General features: G+C 47.2%; 1 protein-coding gene across 18 annotated transcripts in view; it reads left to right on the top strand.

Moving 5' to 3' along the window:
- Positions 1-20373, top strand: part of ZMYND8 (zinc finger MYND-type containing 8) — a 116951-nt gene that overhangs the window by 84934 nt on the left and 11644 nt on the right. For 14 of the 18 annotated variants that reach the window (XM_070472733.1, XM_020887233.2, XM_070472732.1 and 11 more), the window contains 6 exons: positions 2416-2568; positions 5186-5698; positions 10638-11027; positions 12952-13142; positions 17492-17572; positions 20008-20086. In XM_070472733.1, coding sequence (XP_070328834.1) covers positions 2416-2568; positions 5186-5698; positions 10638-11027; positions 12952-13142; positions 17492-17572; positions 20008-20086 — 1407 coding nt within the window. The remainder of the gene's footprint in view (positions 1-2415; positions 2569-5185; positions 5699-10637; positions 11028-12951; positions 13143-17491; positions 17573-20007; positions 20087-20373) is intronic. The other 4 variants (XM_020887238.2, XM_020887235.2, XM_020887236.2 and 1 more) reach the window with 1 other exon arrangement.

Genomic DNA, 20373 nt, shown 5'->3' with positions numbered 1-20373 from the left:
ATGGCACTCAGCAGAGCCTATACACGTGCAGAGCTTCATTTATTCTGTGACCCCTTATGGAAAAAATTGGTTGACCCTTGCCTGATATGGTCAGTTGTGTTTTTCGGTAACAGCTGTGTGGAATCTGTTAACCACACAGGAATGTTGTAGAGGACAGGGTGTCGTCCTCTAACATAGGCAACACCGCCATCTCCCGCTACTCCACTTCATGGAAAGTATTTTTGTGAAATACTTCTTTTCCAACTTTATGCTTGACAAGGCTGCCTGCATTTTCCCTCTGGAATGCAGTGCTGCTTCATTTCTGAGAGCAGAAATGACAAGACGGGCCTCCCCTTCTACTGTCATGTTCTCGCCTCAGTGGATGAAGTCTTTAAGTCTTGATCACACTGTTGTTTAATCGGATCTTCCTGTTTTTCTGTGTTCCCCAGTCGTCGTCCTCCCTTTTTTTTTTCTTTTTTATCTCTTTCACTCTCTCTGTTCACTTTGAAAGATGCCTCTCCAGTAAAATTGAGTGAATATTCTTCCCCCTCTGAAGTAGTTGTGCATTCAGCCATTCTCCTTGCAAGCATCTTCAGTCCTGGCCCTGAGAGGCTCTCTGAAGGCCCCCTGATCAGCATGGGCAAACACACCAGACAAATACATGTGTGCACACACAGGTTAGTTTTTTTAGGGCCATTGCTTTAATGACAAGAATGCTGTCCCTGTTTGCTTTGAAAGCTCACTTTTGGAATCTCCCTGGTGGCCAACCCGAGTGTGTCTCTGGAATAGGGCCCTTGCTACTCTTGCCTCGTTGTGGTGATAAAGGACGTTGGGAGTAATTTGTGGCTCTAGTCATCTGTGAGTGGGTTGTGTGGGTCTTTGGGGAGACTACCTGTGGCCCCTTAAAAGGGTAAATCTCTGGTGTGTGGTGTTAGGAGTGTGCTCCCTTCTTGGGTGCAGGGCGGAGTGCACGGGCCATGTTAAGGGGAAGAATGAAGCCTTTGGAGGAGCCCGGTATCTTGGCCTTTGTATCAGCTTGGTGGGCGGAGCTGGCACTCTGGGTGGGGGTGACAAAGAGATGGGAGAAGTCAGGTTGTGAGCTCACACTCGGTGGGACTAGCTCACAGCTGGCTCATGTTTGTTCTTGATGGATCCTGGAGGGATCCCACATCCTTTCTGACCCTGACCTGCTTTCAGGGATTGGGAAGAGGAGCTGGGTGCCCCCCCCCCCCATTCCCTTATCAGACCCCAAGCGCATTCTCTGCTTGGGGTCTGTTGGAGGTGATGTCAGGGTGAAAGACCATGCTTCCTGCCTGCAGAGTCTCTCACTGTTTTCCTGGCCTTTGCTGCTTCCACTATTTTGTCCCCTTTTTATGTTTTGGAGGGGTCACTAGAGGAGGCAGCAGAGAGGGTAGGGAAGGAGTTCAGGAGAGACAAGCTCATGGATCCTTTGGAATCTGGGCCAGCTTGGTCATACAAAGACCCACGGCAGACGCGGGGGTGGAGGTGGGGTAGGGGCGGGCAGGACCTTTGGACCTGAGTCATTAAGTGGAGGCCTTTGCCTGCAGTCAGGGTGAGGAGGAGTTGACGTCTTACCTGAGCAGGAAGACACAGGTTCATGTCCAAGACTAATCGGTCCACTTTCCTCAGATAGATGCCAGGAGCCAGAGGGAGTTACAGTGCACCGGCTGGAGGGCCTGCCTGGCTTGTATTTTCCCTTTCCTTAAATATTTGTTTATTTATTTGGCTAGGCCAGGTCTTATTTGTGAGACGCGGGATCTTTGACCTTCCCCTTGGTGGCATGTGAACTCTTAGTTGCGGCATGTGGGATCTAGTTCCCTGACTAGAGATCGAACCTGGGCCCCCTGCATTGGGAGTATGGATTCCCAGCCTTTGTACCACTAGGGAAGTTCCTGTTTTCCCTTTCTTTCTAATTTGAGCTCCAGACTGGGTCTCTGTGATAAGGAGGAGCTGGGCTCCCTGTCTTTATCAACACGTTCTCTGCAAGGCTCAGCGCCTCTCTAGGTTACAAGCCCGCTCTGATCTGGGCCTGAAATTCAAAGCCAACTGGCCAGACTCAGTGTCACTTTTTCTGCTGTTGTTGAGGTTGAACAGAGCGCAGCCTTTGACTTTGAAGGATCCACAGTGACGCTGAGCTTCCTAGAAACCAACCATCTGGCTGGGATTGTGCATTTTCCGTATTGAAAGCAACCCAGGCGATGGTTCAGTAGAAACCTGCCAAATGTTCTCAGGCTCTTATCGCCAAGTCAGCCCAGGCCTTCAAATAGATAATATTGTTGGGATAAACAAGAGACATTTTAGGTTTTTTTCCTCCTGGGCTCAAAAGCGTGTTTTCGAGAAGAAGCCAAGTGATGAGCATTATGTGCTGGTTCCCTCCAGTGCCTGATCTCACGAGGGGGTGGTGGTGTCTTCCAGATCGAAGCAAGGCCGAGATGGACCTGAAAGAGCTGAGTGAATCTGTCCAGCAGCAGTCTGCTCCTGTTCCTCTCATCTCCCCCAAGCGACAGATTCGCAGCAGATTCCAGCTAAATCTCGACAAGACGATAGAGAGTTGCAAAGCACAATTAGGTATGTGTCTCGGTTTGCTTATGTCATTATCACTGTCATTACTGTCTTTAGGGGTACCACCCGGATGAAATGAAAGCCCGATCCTGGCTGCTTTTTTCGCAGCAGGTTTAACTTCGGCATGTTTGTCCAACAACAAATTATTTCTCCTGGCAGAATATTTCAGATTTGCTAGTTAGTTGTTCAGCAGGGTATTTTGAGCTTGTCAGAGTGCATTCTTTGATTGTGGCAGCCTGCTGATTCGAGGTGCTGCTTGTAAGAAAGTGTGGAAGCAGGAAGAGCCTCCTGAGTTTGCTGTTGTGCTTCTCTGCACATGTCAGTGTCTCCACTTCAGGATCATGTGTATCCCACAAGTGTCCCCAACACAAACCCTTCCCCTCCAGGCTGGGCCATGCCCCCCCGCCCCGTCCCCGGTACATGCATCCTGTTTCTGTATCTGTTGCCTCCCTTGCTTGTCCCCATGCTGCCTGCTTTTTTACACTGCCTACCTGAATCCTATCCCTAAGGCTGAGCTTGGGCGTCACCTCCTCCAGGAACTCTTCCTTGACTGCCCTCCCCCATCTGCCCACCTCCTTTGGTACTTTATGGCTCCAAAGCATCAGTGGTCCTTTTGTGTGGGGGTATTCCTCCCAATCTAGAGTGGAAGCTCCTTGAGGGCAGAGAAGTTTGTCTTATAAAGATCTTATAAAGACTTGCCTTCTCCAAGATACTTGGTTTTATACACATAGTAATGCTCTAGAATGTTTGTTGAAGAGGAAAATAAAGTCAGGAGGGCATTTATAAGGAAATAGGGGCTGGCTGGGTCTCGGTAGAGAAAAGCCAGTCCAAGGTGAGGTTTCCATGTCACTGGGTGCTCTGGACCTTTGGATGAGAAAGGAGCTGTAGTTGGGAGTCACTTAGGCTGTCTGAGGAAAGCATTCCTTGCTGCGTTGCCTGTTTGGTTAGGACATTGAGTGACATGGATGAAATTTTGCAGGCTATATCCCTCTTGAGTTCTTCTAAGCATCTGGTCTAGCTCCTTGGTTTGTTATTGGTAATAAGGATTTATGGAGGACTTCCTATGCCCCCTGCATTGTGCATATATTGTCCTGGAAGGTTGATACTATTATCAAACCCATTGTACAGGTGAAGAAATGGAGGCTCAGAGAGGTGGTTCACTCATTCAGGGTCACACAGCTACATAGAAGCAGAGGAGCAGGGGTCTGAATTCATATTCTTTGGGCTCCAGTATCCAAGCGTGTGTGGTCATGCTTGTCAGTCTGGTGTCCAGCCTTTAATTACCAGTTGCACAAGCCCTGAGATCCAGAAGTTAAACCAGATTTGGTTTTTAGATTCTCTCAATTTGAGCCCTGGAGGAGGTGGATATAATTCACTCCTGATTCTGCTGGGCTCTTTGTGGCTCTTACCCTTTTACGAGTTTCTCTTCCGTGGCCCTACTCATGGTGACCATTGCTCTAGAATGAAGACAATACAGAGTTGATGGGGGTTTCCTCTTTTCAAAATTGTAGGGAATCGGATTATTTACCTACAGGTGGATGACGCTCGCTACCAGGAGTGGGAAACATGAACAGGTTAAATGAAGCTATTGTTAGAAATAGGCTTTTGCCCGTTTTGGCTTGTGTATATAGGAAACTCCTGTTGTTTTATCGTTTCTCCTTTTGCTTGAGATATGGAAATGGGTGACTTTCCTCTGGACTCGGTTACAAGTAGAAAAACAGTAGAAGCACAGTGGTGGTTGACTTTGCTTCAGGGCAGGGAGCCAGATGGGGGCTGGGCAGCTGGGTCACCCGGAGACAGTGCTCCCCCAACCTAAAGGGGCCAGTGGTTCTCAGCCCCAGCCAGCCTTGCAGGCCTGTGACCCAGAGTGGCCAGGTCTTCTGCCCTTTCAGCACAAGCCTAGCATATTAGTTTTTGTGTGAAACTTCCTGATTTATGAATTGGCCAGCACGTTCTAAGTTAAAAATAAAAACAACAAATAACAAAATACTGGAAAGCATTGGGTCAAACCATTGCTTGCTAAATAACACGTCTGCTCGCCCCAAGTGGCTCATGGGCTTGAGTTTCCATCCCCTGCTTTAAGCCTTGGCTTATTTCTTCGAGTCCTGGACACAAAGGGTAAAAGACTTAATGCTTTGGAAATTTGTGGGAAGAGCCCTAGTGGTGACTCGACCCATGTGTCTGGCCTCTCCTCTCTGTCTTGGTTTTCTCTGTGTCCCAGGACAAGTGATTTCTCAGGACCTCTTTTTTTTCTAATCTGTAAAATGGGTCTGTTTTAACAGCTCCTGTGTAGCATTCCCTCCCATCCTTCCCATTCTCTGTGTCCCAGTGAGTTACCCATGCTGCCAAGATTGAGCTCTGGATAAATTAGAAATTCATGTTGTTTGGTCCCCTGTCATCTTGGAATATCAGTAACTGAAACCCCCTGCAGACAAGTTCCATTTGTCACCTGTAGTCAGCTGCAGCTTGAGTCTGCTGCTAACCCCACCAGGCCAATGTGATGCAATGTGAAATGTTTCTTTTTTTTATTCCAGCATTGGGCGTGGAAAATGTTTGCGTTTTTTTTGTTCCTGCTCTTTATTCTGTGACTACGCCACATGCTGGGTTTTCTTTTTGAATTTAGGCATAAATGAAATCTCGGAAGATGTTTATACGGCTGTCGAGCACAGTGATTCGGAGGATTCTGAGAAGTCAGATAGTAGCGGTAGTGACTCTATCAGTGATGAGGAGCAGAGGTCCAAGAACGAACCAGAAGATGCCGAAGACAAAGAGGGGGCTCGGATGGACAAAGAGCCATCTGCCATCAAAAAAAAGCCCAAATTGCCGAACCCGACGGAGACGAAAGAGGAGCTGAAAGTCAGCACGTCACCAGCCAGCGACAAAGCAGACCCAAGCTCGGTCAAGGAGAAGGCGAGCCCCCAGCCTGAGAAGGACTTTTCAGAGAAAGCAAAACCCTCACCTCATCCCACAAAGGATAAGCTGAAGGGAAAAGATGAGACGGATTCCCCAACAGTGCATTTGGGCCTGGACTCCGATTCAGAGAGTGAACTTGTCATAGATTTAGGAGAAGACCATTCTGGGCGGGAGGGTCGCAAAAATAAGAAGGAACCCAAAGAACCATCTCCCAAGCAGGAGGGTAAGTGATTGCACCAGTTTCCGGTTTCTTGATTTGGTTTTAGAATGCCACCTTGCCATTTGTAGTATCACGTGTCATGTTACCCTCTGACTTCATGAAGGGTGGCACAGCAGAGCTTGGATTGGCTCCTGGTCACCTGGCTAGTTACTGAGCAGGACCAGGCCTTAACCTGGGCCTCCCTACCTTTTACCTTCTCAGTACCCAATGTGGTTGATTTTGAGCACAGGAAAAGAAGTCTCTTAGAAAGTAGTAGTTGTTTCTAGCAGTCAAGTCATTTTGCACCTAAGCAGTTTGTTTTTCACTGTGTTCACTTATATGCCTAAAGCGTTTGTCAATGTTAAGACACTGGACAGGGCTGAAATTGTTAAAAGTGTTCAGTTCAAAGACCTTGATGAGTTTATTCTCCTTTACCTCCACTCACACTGCCCAGGCATCTCAAAACGCATTTTCTTACTAGAGTACAAGACCTTTTGGGTCAGTGGCACCCGACTACTGAGTTCTTCTTAAGGCCTCTAGAAATCCAAGGGGCATTATTGTATGATGCTCACCTGAGCCCGTGTTCTGCCATATTTGCGTTTAACTGACATGGGCCTGAGGTCTCTCAACCTTGGCGCTATTGGCTTTTTATGCCAGGTGATTCTTTGTCCTGTGTATTGGAAGATGTTTGGCAGTATCCCTGGCCTTCACTAACTGGATGTCAGTAGCATGTACCCAGTGGTGGCCTTCAAAAGGGTCTTGACAAAGCAAAATCTCCCCAGTTGTGGACTGCTGCCTGAGTCTTAGTGGTTCCGTCTTCGCTGCTGTTAGGGACCGAACCAGCAGTGGCTGCTCTCAAACCCGCCGCATCCCAAGTATGGTGGCAGACCCCCCAGTGGAACATGGGAATGATTTGAAGGATGTTTGGCCCATGGGCGAAGCAGTCAGCGAATTTCTCAGCTGGCTTGGCAAGTGTGTGGTGAGGGGATTCCAATATGCCCAAGAAAGATCATGGAGAATTAATTAAGGGCCCAGGAGAGACATGGCCAAAAGACAAATTGGAGGTTGTAGCCATAAAACCTCTTATACTTTGTGGGTTACATAAGGGGATAGCCAGGTTTAGTTCTGTGGCTCAGTGGTAAAGCATCCTCCTGCCAATGCAGGAGACACAGGTTCAATCCCTAGGTCAGAAGATCTCTTGGAGAAGGAAATGGCAACACAATCCAGTATTCTTGCCTGGAGAATTCCATGGACAGAGGAGCCTGGTGGGCTATAGTCCATGGGGTCACAAAAGAGTTGGACACGACTTAGTGACTAAACAGACAACACACAGCTTCTGACAGGAGGTAATGTCTCAGTTATGTGTCCCCTGGGGATTTCTTAGTCTGGCTGCTTAGACAGGAGGGGGATGGGCTTTGAGCATCTCCCCTCTGTTTGGATCAACATGAACTGTTCTGGAACCTCAGTTCTTGCACTTCATTGAAGAGGATGGAACATCTCTCAGTGATACAGGGCAGGAAGAGAGAGAGACAGTTGAGTGGGTCAGGAAGGATGGATCACTGCCCCATCCCTTAAACTATGAATGGCATCTGAAACATCAATTTCTCTGTGGATTGGGGTTTGAGGGACCACTTTTGATGCTGCAGAAAGCAACAGAAGTAGTATTTATTCTGTGAAGTTTGTGGAATTGTCTGGTCCCAGATGGCAGTGTTCCTATGAATGATACATTTATACTATTCCTCTCTTTCTGGAATAGATCTTTTGTTTGGTTGTGGGGTTTTTTTTGCCCCTTCCAGAAAGGATTTGTGACATACTGATAAAATGGAAATCAAGACATCAGTGAGAAAGATGAAAATAGAACAGTGAGCGATCTGGGGAAAATTTGTATACAGAAATAACTATTTCAGCCTTTAGAATTAGCAAAGTCAGGCTTCCATTTTGGCTCTGAGCTTCCTGGTAGTCAAAGCAAAAAGGGAAACACATATGAGTACTTTAAAAGATCTCATGTGTCCCCCGCTAAATAGAAAGCACTCCAGTTGATAAAATGAAGCTGAGCTGTTCCTCTCACTGGTGTCTGGAGCAGATTTCTCTAGGAGCCCCTGAGTATGTGGTGGGACTTTGAAGCATAGGATGATTCTGAAACATAATTCAGTTAGAGGAACTTTGCAGGGGTTGGAATCCAGAGGCACCAGAGGATGGTTTGGGTTTTGACTTTGTGGCCGACTCTGCAGTTGAGCATCTTTTCAATGATGTGCTTTCACTTAACGAGTTTATTAAGTGAAGGGTGTTTTGGAGAGTGCTTGGTGACCTCCAACTGATCTTCAGGGAGTGCAGCTTGCACACAGAATCTGAATCCTCAGATAGAAAGGCTGCTTTTCAAGCTGGAGATCCCAGAGAAAAGGCTAAGGGAGCGCGCTTCAGGACCTTGACTATGCTTCCCTGTGTTGCTTCAGTCATTTCCAGCCTTCTCTTAAAAAGTCCTTTTCTAATGTACAAGACAGTGACCTAAGTCTGGTGTAAGTAGGTTAGTTGGGTGGGGTTACTTTTGGAGTGTTGACCTTTTAGAAATTAACTTCTTAGTGAGACTACAGGTGATTATACGCTCCCAAATTTTTAGGACAAATGGAATTTTCCATGGCCCTTCCTCTCCCTAGTGCCCACCCACCCCCATAAACCATCAGCATCCTCTAGAAATTAAAATGTTTTAGTGTCTAAATGAACCGAAATCCACCCTTCCGCCCTGCCCTGCAAGAGTGCATCAAGCCTGGAATGCTTTCAGAATGCATAGTCCTGTTTTTTTTTTTAATTTGGAAAAGAGCTCCAATGGGACTCTTTGCAGAGCAGTAACCCATCTACAAAGCCAGCTGTTTGCTTTTGCAAGATGAAAGAGAGAAAAAGACCTTTCTGTGGTTGCCCTTTGCCCAAGGAGGGTTCAGGCTAGCTAATCAACAAGGGCAGTGTATTTTTTAATCGCATGGCAGGAAAGAGAGGCACTAAAGATGCTTTTGCAGGTTAGAAGCCCTGCCTATGGGATCTCTGCCTTTTTTGGAAGGGCCAAGCTCAAAGCCACCTTTGCGCCTGGAAGGGGAAGGGGCAGAGGCTGTGTCCGATATCTGGAAGGTTGTCCTGGGCAAGGATGGGGGCTCCTCACTCTAGGTAGAGATCTTTTCCCAGGCGCCCCCCCCCCCCCCCCCCGTTTTCCTTGCCCAGGACCTTGGCTGAATTTTTCCCCAGAGGAGCAAAGGGCCAGTCAGTTGTGATAACCACCAAGACACCCCCACCCCCAGGCAGTAAGGTCACTGTCAGCACTCCTTTCCTTTCACACTCCTTGGTTTTTCCAGACCCAGTGTTAACTAAAAATTTCCCCAAGAATGATCAAGAGCTCATGTCTTTTCTGGGTGATAGAAATCTAAAAATGACAGGCATGGAGTCGTGCGGCAGAAGCGTGCTGAGCCCCTGAAAAAGGTGTTGTCCTTATTCAGGGCTTCCTCGGTGGCTCAGCTAGTAAAGAATCTGCCTGCAGTGCAGGAGGCCCAGATTCTTTCCCTGGGTCAGGAAGATCCCCTGGGGAAGGAAAAGGCAACCCACTCCAGTATTCTTGCCTGGGAAATTCTACGGACAGAGGAGCCTGGCAGGCTACAGTCCATGGGGTTGCAAATGAGTCGGACACGACTGAGCGACTTCACTTTCAGTCCTATGGAAAAGAGTCTGATGTCCAGGCACATCGTCTGAGGTCAAGGATGCCGACTTGCACCCGTGTTTTTTGTGTGAACCCCAGGGAATCCTCTCTGGGGACGCAGGTTCATCTCTGCAGGGCCTGGGGTCCCTGCATTAGTGACTGACCCCCTGCCCCTTACAGACAAGCACTCATGTGGTCACCCCCTCTCCACCGCTCAGGGCTTCTGACTCTAACCTGCCTTCCGACCCGCCCGTCTCACTGCCTGCCCTCACTTACCAAAATGCTGCCTATTCCTGGGCATGTCTTGGCTAAAACTGTTCCCCTCCAAATTCTCCCTGCAGCCTGTTGACATCCTGCCCTCCTCCCTCATAGCCTAGCTCCTCCCAGCAGATACACTCCAAAAGGCAGCTTTTTTCAAACTCCACTCACTCACATTCATTCTTTTTGCCATTCCCAAGACCTGCTCGTACAATTATTGACTTAATATATATTTTTATCAGAAGCAGCAGCTCTTTTAAAAAAAAATTGAACTCAATTTTGGACTTAAACTTGACTACCGCACAGTAGGTGAAACCATATTTTGTGCTCTGCAAAAAGATGTAACAGGAATAACTGCAGTCAAAACAAAAGCAAGGCTTCTAAATTCTCCATAAATACCATTGTGCTGGGGAAGGTTCTGGCCTTGGGGTGGAGTTCCCTTGAGTGTTAGGTGCCAAGGCTGCCAGGACCACACTGAGACTATTCTTCTGGAAGGAATTAGAAGAGATGAAAGACAATAATACTCTTATTACTAGGTGATTCATTGTTCAATGCTTTGGCCATTGGGAGGCTGTCTGGTTCTTTGGGGTACATGCTCTGTAGTTTTCCTGGCCAAGGAAAGGATTCCTGTTAATCTCCAGATGGGCTTTGGCGAAGTTGTTCTCAAACTGCTTACTGAACTCTTAACTTTGTAAAACGCGGTACTTGCAGTGATTCTGTTCATCCACTGGGTCATCGACTAGCAGGTGGGCAACTCCAGGCGGGGGGCTGGGTCATGTTGGCCTCAGTCCCCTGGAGGCCTTGACAAGTATCTCAAATGTGAGCAAGCAGTAACCCAAGGAGGCTGATGTTTTAAGCTATAACCTGCTGCAGAAGTGGCCTAAGCATATAAAGTGAGAATGTGCCCATCCATGGGGAGGTTTGCTAGCTGGGGATGGTGGCCTAGAACTCACTGGCCTGGAGACCCTGCAGGTCAGCCTGAGTCCCGTCTATTTTCTGCTTTGTTTTTTCATGCCTTGGCTTCAGTTGTAGGTAAAGCTCCACCATCCACCACAGCGGGCAGCCAGTCTCCCCCCGAAACGCCGGTTCTCACCCGCTCATCCTCGCAAACCCCCACGGCTGGGGTCCCGGCCACCACCAGCACCACGTCCACGGTCACGGCCCCGGCTGCCGCCTCCGCCGCCACCACCTCCACCACGGGAAGCCCGGTGAAAAAGCAGAGGCCGCTTTTACCGAAGGAGACCGCTCCGGCCGTGCAGCGGGTCGTGTGGAACTCATCAAGTAAGTTTCAAACGTCCTCCCAAAAGTGGCACATGCAGAAGATGCAGCGCCAGCAGCAGCAGCAGCAGCAAAGCCCGCAGCAGCAGCCTCAGTCTTCCCAGGGGACGAGATATCAGACCAGACAGGCCGTGAAAGGTACCGAGCCTCTCCCTCTGCTCCCCGTGGCGCCCGCTCCCTTTTCGCCACATGGACAGGAGAAAAATCGTCCTCGTTTTATTTTTTTCAGTTCCCCTTTGTTGCCTGGCCACCGTATCCTGGAGGCCTGGCACATTCCACTTGGCATTATTTTTAAAAATTGTTTTGCAGCTTGCTTTTTGTACTTTTCTTTTTCCTTTTTCATTTTATAAACAGTACATGCACGTCTTCTTAGAAAGGGGTGAAATAGATGCCTAGACACACAACAATATGCTGTCTTGATTGACGTTCTATTTCATTCTCCACCCTTTCTCAGAGGTTATTGTTAACCATAAGATCTTTTTTTAATGCATGTATGCATATATATTTATGTATATATATATGACTTCATAAAGGTATTACTTTTTTTTTTCTTTTTGGAAACATAAAAATGGTACCATCCTTGCCTTTTTTTTTTTCCCCCCACCCATCAGCATGTTTTGGAGGTCCATCCATGTCAGTACGTATAGCTCTCCCTGATTCTTTTGGACTGCTGCGTAGTATTCCAGTTTATTTAATAAAGTATTCCCCTACGGATAGACATTTAGGTTGCTTCCAGTTTTTTCCTGTTGTAAGCAGTGCTGCAGTGAATACCTTTGTATAAGTTTCCTTCTGCATGCCCGTGAACCCCTGGGCATTATTTTTGAAAGAGTACAGTATGAGAAGTGGATAGTAAAGGATATCTTAATAAGTGGGATTAGCCCCTCAATGCAAGAAGAGCCAGCATCAGGAACCGTTGCTGAAGCGTGGGATACAGCTCCCAGCAGGCGGCTCCATCTAGGCTGATGTAAAGCCGAACAAAGCGCTGATCTGATGGGTACTAGTTTGTCCAGCTCTCTTGAGGACTGACACAGGGCTTGTTGCATGGGGAAAGCCGCCTCGAGATCCTTCATGGTTGGGCTTCTTGATCAAAACTCTCACGTACTGAGTGCACTGTTGCGTGTAGAACTCTTGAGAGTTGCAGCAGGTTGTGAAATGAAAGTAGCCAGATCCTGACCTGGGCCCCCAGTGAAACCCTTGAGATTGGGGTGGAGGGAGACTGAGCGATTGGACGTACGGCCGGATTGATCCTGCTGTCTGAAGAGCTGCTGGGGCAGAACCGAGTCTGGGATCTTTCAGGTTGGGAGGGTCAGTCCCAGTCTCCTGAATCATCGCCCTTAGGTACAATGAGCCTTCCCGGGGAACTTGGGAGCTGGCAAGAAGGAGCTCACTGATGGTGTGGTTCCTAATTCCCAGATTGTCCTGTTAAAGGTAAACAAGGCTGGCCACTAGTTGAAGTAGTTAAGATAGGTTTTAATCTGCTATATACTATTGCAGTAGGGCAACATGTCCAGCATGAACTGAAGTCAACTCCAACGTGTACACAGGAGACTGGGGTTTTAAAGGGAGAATTTGGGAATAGGGAGGGGGAATTGTGGGGGCTCTGTAGAGTCAGAAAGGGACAGTTTTACACAAAGCGGCAAGGGGGTGTTGGTCCATGTGAAATGTCTGGGTTTGCTGACTCTGGTACCTCTTAAAGGTAGGCTTCTGCCCTCCCACAGAGACTGGGCAGTGGGCCCTATTGTTAGGTGTTGACTGGAGCAAATAGGCAATTCTATCGGCAGCCTTGAGTTTTCTTAGGTGGGGACTTTACAGGGGTGGGGGTCTTCCTAGGGATGCAGCCTTGCGCTGTTGGAAACCATATTAGTCCTTAAAGACCCAGGTGGAGGCCCCGCTGAGAAAGGGCTCGGAAGAGCCTCGCTCGAGTTTGGCTGACAAGAGAATCTTTGTCCCTTGAAAGCAGAGAAACTCGAACGGTGTGGATTGGGCCCTGCTCCCACCACAGCTTCGAGCTGGGACAGCCTTCCCGAGGTAGTGGGGTAACCAAGAACCTTTGCTTTCCCAGCTGTCCAGCAGAAAGAGATAACGCAGAGCCCATCCACCTCCACCATCACCCTGGTGACCAGCACCCAGTCGTCGCCCCTGGTCACCAGCTCAGGGACCACGAGCACCCTCGCATCTTCGGTCAGCGCAGACCTGCCCATCGCCACCGCGTCAGCTGATGTCGCTGCAGACATCGCCAAGTACACTAGCAAAGTGAGTGCCTGTGGCGGGACCGGGGAGGACCCGCCTTGGATCTTTCCAGGAATTAGAGGGGATCGGGAAGGGGTGGAGTCCCTCCCCAACTCACCTGTCGTCTTGGCATGTTCCTTGTGGAGGGGTGTGGTGGGCAGGCTCGCCTGCTCTGTGTTCACTTGTAGGCACCCTCTCTGCAGGTCTGTCTTCTCTCTTTTAAAATTTGTTCTATTGAAGTATAGGTGATGTACAGGGTTGTCTTAATTTCTGCTGTATAGCAGAATGATTCAGTTATATACACATACACTTTTTCATATTCCTTTCCATTCTGGTTTATCACAGGGTAATGATTGTAGTTCCCTGTGCTACGTAGGAAGACCTTGTTGTTTATTCTATGTATAATAGTTTTTTTTTTTTATTCTATGTATAATAGTTTGCATCTGCTAATCCCAGACTCCCAATGCATCCTGTCCCCCACCATATTCCTCTTTTCTACTTCTCTCTTAGTTTGCCACGTGATTTCATGCTCACTGTTGGATTTGGGCAAGTAAAGCTTGCAGCTCTCCTCGCTGTCAGATGAGAGTGCCCTGGAGTGATGTTCAGGTTGCTGTCTGTAGAACCCAGGGAGTGAAAATCACCATCAGAATTGCAGCTCCCTGGGGAGTCCTTCTGCTCTCTGCTGGGGCCTAGAACAGAGCTTGATACATAGTTGTGAAATGAAAGCAGGTTGCTGCCTAACTTCTCACTGGGCTTCTTATTAGTAACTTTTTTTTTTAATCTGTACAGTTTTTAAAGTCTTTATTGAATCTGTTGCACTATTGCTTTACTTTCCTTCTTTTATAATGTTTTGGTTTTTTGACTACAAGGCTTGTGGAATCTTAGCTTCCTGACTAGGGAATCAGACCTGTACCCCCCACAGTGGAAGGCAGAGTCTCAACCACTGGACTGCCAGGGACGTCCTCACACCCATTTTATAGATGAGCACGCTGAGAACTGGCCAGGCCACACCACTTGTCCAGGGCCGCATAATCCGTGAACGTCTAACTGGCATTTGAATGGTAGCAGCCAGGATATACAGTATCGGCTTGACCCGGCTTTGAGCTGTCTTGTGAATTCACACCAGGCCTGCTGACCACCTATTGTTCTCACAGGTGGCTTTTTAAAGCAACCCTGCTTGAGTCAGCGTGGCCAAAGAGAAAACCCAAGCCTGGGAGTAGCATCTCTTATTTAGTATTTCTGGTCCCCCCTTTTGAATAAAACACAAGAATTTTTATCGAGTCCCCGAGTTTCAGAACAGAAAGGGTTCACCCGTTAAGTATGATTGCATCCTCAGGGTTTTTTTTTTTTTTTTTTTTTTACTGGTGGTTGGTCTTTTATTTTTAATTTTTTTTTTCCCAATTATTTTTATTAGTTGGAGGATCCTCAAGGTTTTTGTCTTACCTGTTCATCACCTTGAACTAGGATTGACTTCATGTATTCATTTATAGTGACTTAACAGAAATAAAATTCAGTCTACGCTCACCAGATCCTGTTCTTCAAGGATTGAAGCCTGAGCCCATCTTTCTTCTGTTAAAAAGAGTGATTAGCATGAAAGTGTTAAAGAATTAATGCAAGCTTCCCTGGTGGCTTGTTGGTAAAGAATCCGCCTGCCAGTGCAGGAGACACGGGTTCCATCCCTGATGCGGGAAGCTCCCACACGCCCTAGAGCAACTAAGCCCATGTACCACAACTCCCGAGCCTGTGCTCCTGAACCTGGAAGCCGCAACTACTAAAGCCTGTGCCTGGAGCCCGTGCTCTCCATCCAGCACAGGAAGCTGCCGCAGTGAGAAGCCTGTGCACTGCAGCTACAGAGTAGCCCCCGTTCACTGCACCTAGATCAGAGCTTGTGAAGCAACAAAGACCCGGCACAGCCAAAAATAAATGCGTAAATAAGTTATAGTAAAAAAAGAGAATTAATGGTACCACGTGGAGACTTTCTTCCTAACAAGATCTGTTGTAGATTTACAAGAGGGTAATTTTTAAAATGACTGATTTAAGACGTCTGGTATTGCTTAAATGGCTTCCTTTTCCTTATTTATTTATTTTTTAAAATTATTTATCTATTTGGCTGTTCCAGGTCTTTAGTTGTGGTGTGCAGATTCTTAGTTCGCATGTGGAATCTTGTTCTCTGACCAGGAATCAGGCCCAGGCCCCTGCATTGGTGCAGAAGCTTAGCCACTGGACCACCAGGGAAGTCCCCCCAGATGGTTTCTCGTTCGCTTGCCATTGATTGGACTTCTTGTATCGCCTTCTGTTGATTTGGTCCGAGTTGTCCATTTACAGATGAGAAAACTGAGGCTGCCACGCGGCTCCGGCTGGTGTTCACACCAAGCCAGTGTTATCCGCTCCTGCAGCCCTTTTTATTCCATCTCTTAAAGCTCTCCCCCTTACTCATGGGGCAAAACTGAGGAATGAACATTTTGATAGGCATTTTCTTTGCAGTTAAGAAAATGAACTCAGCGACATAGTTTTGGAGCTGGTGAACTTGCTTGTGTCTGAGGTGACCCAGAGTTGAAGACCCAGATTTGTGTGTTTTGGCAGAGGGGCTCTTTTTATTAGTGTTGAGTTCTTTGCTATATTTGGAAGTGGGAACGAAGGTCAGTCCACAAATTCATGATTTCTTTAAAATGGAATGTAACTATGGCATTAGTAAAGTATTGGATTTCATCCACTCTCTAAAGTTTTCTCGTAAAGCAATTTCCTTTGAATATTTTAAATGGACCTGAGCAGGGAGGCCCGTACAGAATGGCTGACCATAAAGCACAAAGTGTTTTTGCTGGCAACATCCCCCTGTGGTCCCTGCAACCAGGGGGAGAACTAATATTTCAACAGATACTTTATTCATTTTCCGCCTATTTTGGGGGTGAAATGGGGGTTACTCTTCTGGGGTTGGCAGCAGTTTTGCGGTCACATGTTCTTGAGAATTAATTCTTTTGTGAAAATAAGAAAACAGGTATTTCTTTATGAACTCCTCAGCAGATACTGAACCACAGTCTCCTCTCTTTCTCATTTAATCCTTGTATACACCCTACAAGGGGGCAGTGTTATTATCCTTGTTTTATGCCTGGGGCTTAGAGTTGTGGATGGCAAGATTTAATGGCAGGAAGAAATCTCGGGCATCAGATACAAGGGTGCTCCTTGTCCTGTTTTCTTGCTGAGCTGGAGCAAACTGCGTAGCACGGGTGTCTTGGCAGTGGCTGGGCTGGATCGGAGGCCTGGTTTGGTCTCCTGTCCCCTCCTGCCCCTCCTGTCATGGGGGAGGGCTCAGCAGGTGTGTGCCCCTTCAGGTCGCCACAGAGCATTGAGGAGAGTTCCCTGTGTTGGTTGGGAGTTATCTATCGTGCACGTAGTGGTGTGTAAATGTCAGTCCAGTCTCCCAGTCGGAATCTCCCCACTCCCCCAGCCCCTCCTTATGTAGCTGAAAGTTTGTTTGCTACATTTGTGACTGTTGCTGCTTTGCCAGTGAGTTCATCCCTGCCATTTTCTTGGCTTCCACATAGAAGCGATATTGGACAATATTTATCTGTCTTACTTCACTCTGTATGACGGTCTCTAGGTTCAGCCACATCTCTGCAGATGGCACTATTTCATGCCTTTTTTGTGGCTGAGTAGTACTCCGTTGTATGTAGGTACATCTTCTGTATCCGTTCCTCTGTCAATGGACATTTTAGGGTTTGCCCATGCCCCGGCTATTGTCAGTAGCACTACGGTGAGCACTGGGGCGCCTGCCTCCTTTTGAATTATGGTTTTCTTCAGATACATGCCTAGGAGTAGGATTGCTGGCTCACATGGTAGCTCTATTTTTAGTTTTTTAAGGAACCTCCATATAGTTCTCTTTAGTGGCTGTACCAATTTATGTTCCCATCAACAGTGGAGGAGGGTTCCCTTTTCTCCACACTGTTTCCAAAGCATTTATGGTTTAAGATTTTTTTGTTGATGGCCATTCTGACTGGTGTGAGGGTGACACCTCAGGGTAGTTTTGATTTGCATTTCTCTAATCATCAGTGGTTTTGAGCATCTTTTCGTGTGTTTATATGTCTTCTCTGGAGAAATGTCTATTTAGATCTTTCCCCCCCATTTTTTGATTGCGTTGTTTTTTTTATGTTGAGCTGCATGAGCTGTTTGGATATTTTGGAGAGTAATTCCTTTTTGGAGGTTAATTCCTTGTTGGTTGCTTCATTTGCAAATGTTTTCTCCCATTGTGAAGGTTGTCTTTTTGTCTTGTTTATGGTTTCCTTTGCTGTGTACAGATCGATTTTAGATATATGTCATCTAGAAAAAGTCTAAAGGGAAGTTGATCACCTAAATTACTTCTGTTTTTATCTTTTCAGATGATGGATGCAATAAAAGGCACAATGACGGAAATATATAACGATCTTTCTAAGAACACTACTGGAAGCACCATAGCTGAGGTCAGAGGTCACACATGTCATTCTTGTTTTTTTGTGGTGGTTATCTGTGTTTCATGTATTTTTTTAAAGTTTTTAAAAACTGGAGTGAAATGGCTTTGCAGTGCTGTTTAGTTCCTGCCACGCAACAGCGTGGACCAGCGCTGTGTCCACATGTGTCTCGTCTCCCGTGAGCCTCCCTCCTGTTCTTCACTTACTGTCTGCTCAGGGCGTCTTCTCTGGGCTGATGTGGGGGCGCCCTGAAGAAGTTCTCTGGAAACCCCTATCAGGTTCTGGCTCCGGTCCCCAGGCTCGCTCTGCCTTGATGGTGGTGTTGAGGGTATTTTTTTCAGTTGGCTAGGAAGCTGGTGCTGTGGAGATACATCCTGCTCTCTGTGATCACCTCACTTCTAACCCGAACAGCCGAAACCAGAGCCCGAGTGATTGACCCACTGGCGAAACCAGAAACCGGTTATTTTGGCCCCATGTGAAATTGGCTCCTTCATCATCTCCTGAAGTTTGGACTTTTTTATTCAAGTGATCTTGGTGTTCAAGAGGTAGTATCCCAAGCTTCCTCAGTTTAGGTGATTACTTAGAGAATGGAGTGGTTAAAACATGGAAATATCCACTTAGGAAGTGACCACTTATTTTTTTTTTTCTTAAAGAAAAGCCTCCCTGAATTTTCTTCCTAGGATAATGTCAGTGCAGACTGGCTGCAGCCAGGTCCCTCGGGGAAATGACAAGTGGCAAGACTTGTTCAGATCATTGAAAGTCACGATGGAAAGTGAGGGGAACCCCACGCGGGACCATTGATGTGAGAGGGCAGGCGGAGTGAGGCTGGCACCCGGAAAAAGAGGGGGACGTCTCCAGGAAGATGCTCTGATGGGCCTTAAACAGAGAACTGTGTGCTTCAGCTTTTTTTTTGCCACACTGAGCCGCTTATAGGATCCTAGTTCCCTGACCAGGGATTGAACCTGTGTCCTCTGCATTAGGAGCATGGAATCTTAGCCACTGGACTGCCAGGGAAGTCCCAAGAGAGCTATGTGAATGTAAAGATTTCAGGGAGGTCCCAAGAAAAATCGATGAATCTCTTTAGGTATTTTTGCTATATGACCATGTTTATGATTATGCTGGGGTATCAAACAACAAGGCCAAATGCTGTTTTTAGAAAAACCTCCTCTCCCTCACCCTGACCTGTTGCCACATACTTTATTCCTTTTTGTTCATTTAATTGATGTGGGGTTACCTGAAACCTTGGGTCTTGAAAGATGTCAGAATATTCCAGATTTTAACGAGGTAATATGCAGCTCCCTTTCACAGTTAGAGACAACATTTCTGCAGTGGTACAGTACGATTGTTCCCACTGTGTTGGAAAAATCAGGATTTCTCAGCCTTGAAGCTCCTGACGTTGGTGCCAGATGTTTCGCCGTGGTGGGGGCCATCCTCTCTGTCTGGGATGTTGAGCAGAATTCCTGGTCTCTACCCTCTGGATGCCAGAAACAACCCAGAATGTCTCCAGGCACTGCAGCGTCATAGACAGAGGAGGGGGGCAAAAGTCATACCAGTTAAGAACCATGGTGATGATTAAACACTGTCAGCAGCCTTGTATCAGTTCAGTTTGGGTTTATATTTTCTTCGCCCCAAATATACTCCTCCTACCTCCACCCCAAATACCCTATGGTTTCCAGAATGGTTAAGCTTTGGGATTTCAGGTGAATGATTATGGCCCCCACCCAAAACTTTAGATCCGAGATAAAGCTGTTTTTAGGATGTTTTAGTTTTATTTTTTTAGGCCAAAGTCCTGCTCAAAGCTTTTACATATAGTAAATCTCTTACGTGTGAACCTTCACATTGGGAACTTTCAAAGACGCGAATGTTTGCATGTCCGATTACATAAGTTAGTTCATGTGTCTGGCATACACTGTCATGTGCATACATCCTCCACAAGTGGATGTGCCTTGGTGCTTTACTGTAGAGAGTACAGTATTACATTATCTTTATTTCAAGCCCAGGGTGTCCAGAAGCAAGTATAAAAGCAGCGATGATGTAGCTGGTACTGGACTATACAGCCACTTGTGTTAGTTGGTTGCTTAGGCTAACTTTGTTAGACTTAAAAACAAATTGGGCTTATGAATGGGCTCTAGGAATGGAACTTGTTCGTATGTAGGGGATTCACTGTACTATTTATTTTGAAAATTTGTCTTCTTTTTCACTTTAAATGGCTCTTCCTAGAGCATCTCTTGGAAAAGATAGACCACTTGTATTTGGTTTTTTGAAGCAGAATTTCTCATGAATTTGGATTAACTCACTGGCACCCATCTGGGGGAGGCCAGCAGAGACCAGGCTGCCTGCCCTTTGACTCAGCATGTGACATTAACCCATAGCAAGAGCTGGAGCTTCTGAGCCCTGTTGGCAGCAGGCACCCAGATGCGCTTTGTAAGTCTTCTGTCTTCTTACAGATCCGCAGGCTGAGGATTGAGATAGAGAAACTCCAGTGGCTACACCAGCAGGAGCTCTCAGAAATGAAACACAACTTGGGTAAGTGCTGCTGACCCGGTCTGCACTGACGAAGGTTCTGAATGGGAACTTCTTGGCGTGTGTAGAGCTGGGCCCAGATGTGAACTGGGTCAGAAGGAGGCCAGGGGGATGTACCACTCCTGGGGAGAAAGAACACAGCATCCTGGGGAGTCTAACCTGGAGAAACCAGGTATGAAGCAGGAGCTGGTGGGAGCCCCCTTTCCTCTCTTCCAAATAACCAACATCAGCAACAATTCATCTCAGCAGCTGTGGTAGCTGCTCCTGCGTGTGGGCTGTGACCTGTTGTA

This window comes from Odocoileus virginianus, chromosome 9 (assembly GCF_023699985.2).
Source record: "Odocoileus virginianus isolate 20LAN1187 ecotype Illinois chromosome 9, Ovbor_1.2, whole genome shotgun sequence".
Classification (NCBI taxonomy): domain Eukaryota; kingdom Metazoa; phylum Chordata; class Mammalia; order Artiodactyla; family Cervidae; genus Odocoileus; species Odocoileus virginianus.
Note: the sequence above shows the minus strand (reverse complement) of the source record. Positions and strands in the feature narration are given on the sequence as shown.